General features: G+C 34.3%; 1 protein-coding gene across 1 annotated transcript; it reads right to left on the bottom strand.

Moving 5' to 3' along the window:
- Positions 1–527: 527 nt before the first annotated feature.
- On the bottom strand, positions 528–1446 carry LOC107897808 (21 kDa seed protein). Its single transcript, XM_016823380.2, has one exon. It carries the CDS (start codon positions 1407–1409, stop codon positions 735–737), a length of 675 nt encoding a protein of 224 aa, XP_016678869.1. The 5' UTR covers positions 1410–1446; the 3' UTR covers positions 528–734.
- Positions 1447–1733: the final 287 nt, after the last annotated feature.

Below are 1733 nucleotides of genomic sequence, written 5' to 3'. Positions count from 1 at the left end.
AGTAGTAGACTAGAGACGTGCTAGAGTAGAATAATTTCAATATGTCGAGTTAAAATTTTAAATACAAATATTTGATTCAATTGATAAACATGAATAAGAAAATCCATCTTAAACTTAATATATATCATAATAATTAATTAAGAATAGAATAGAGTAATTCACCAATAATATTAGGTGTAATGATAAGACAAATTACATGTTCAAATGATGATACAAGTTCGAACCTTGAAAATAACATTATTAAGAGGAGTAGCCATAAACTCTGAACATATGGATCAACCCTTATTTATCTCTAACAACAGCTTGCCCTAACCACCCAACGACCATTCCATTCTCGTTGTCCATTGAAACCACTCTGAATAATCCTAGTATTAGCATTTTTCACTTGGTACTTAGTAGTCTAGTTTCCTCTCTCACTATTTTTGTTTTGTTTTGATATATATATATTTAAATTTTTGTTTAAATACAAGGCATTGTATCCAAGTTTACGAGTCTAATACTACTAAAATCAATGGCAACAAAAGAAGTAAATAAGTAAACAGTTTATTCATTAAGCTGAAAAGAGTACAAAGAGAAGGACTCTGAGAGACAAACCTTGTAAGCAAGCATATATATATATATACATGCTGCTGCTTCAAACAAGACAGTCTTAACAATCAGTTCTTTCAGCATTATTTACTTGAAGCTAATATTATATAATAACTACTAGTTCATGCATAATGATTGCTTTCAATCTAAACATGAACTACTTGTTGAATCTCCCTGGCTAATTTTTTTGCTTTCTTAAAGTAAAATGGCCATCCATGGCCAGTGGAGAGAGCCAAGCGTATCATTTCTCCATCTGAGTCTCTCACAATTTCGTTGCATAAAGCTGGGCATGTTCCACACACCGCGGGGCAGTACTTAAATTTGTAATCAAGATCATTCACCTTCTCTATTCTAAACCAACTGGTCAAAGTGTTGGCACCCGGGTTCCCTTTAACCCCATCGGTTATCACCCACCATTTTCCAGCTGAATGGTCGTAATCATCGACCTTCCACACTGTTGTTGTTTGGCAAAGTCTGGGTCTAAGGGGAATGAACTCTATGTTTATGTCAGTGGATAGGCGAACAACGCCATCGTTGGAGTCCGAATTAGAAAATATCACCGGAATACCATCGTCACCGGATCCCCTTTGAGCAACTACTTCCGGGCATTTTTTTCTGCTAGGCATGCCTAGGGAAAGCCCCCCACCACCAGCACCCCATATCGACGACACAACGTAGTATGGGGTGCCTGTTTGAACCTCGTTGCCATCAATGTCGAGCACAGGTTCGTTTGTAGCGTTGGCTACACCAAACAAAAAGGACGATGGTGTGATTGAGAAGATGATGAAAAGAAGAAACACCGAAACTGTTGTGGTTTTCATGGTTATACAGATTGTGTTGATATGTGTTGCTTTAGTTCTCCATGCGAATTTATAGAGATGGGAAAGGATGAACATCCAAAATTGATAGAATATTCAATATTATTACATATAACACATTTCAAATGTGAGGAAAAAAAACACATTTCCAAAATTAATAGGACCATTTTTTTTATGAATGTTAGAAATTGGAAATAAATTCAATTAATATCTATTTTTTTATAAAAAACATTTTTTATAATAATTAAGTTTATTGTAGAATTGATTTTTTTATGTTTAATATTTATAACAAGTATAAAGTATGAAGTGCACTTCTTACTAATGTAT

Source organism: Gossypium hirsutum, chromosome A10, assembly GCF_007990345.1.
Source record: "Gossypium hirsutum isolate 1008001.06 chromosome A10, Gossypium_hirsutum_v2.1, whole genome shotgun sequence".
Taxonomy (NCBI): domain Eukaryota; kingdom Viridiplantae; phylum Streptophyta; class Magnoliopsida; order Malvales; family Malvaceae; genus Gossypium; species Gossypium hirsutum.
This window is presented reverse-complemented; position numbering and strand designations above follow the sequence as displayed.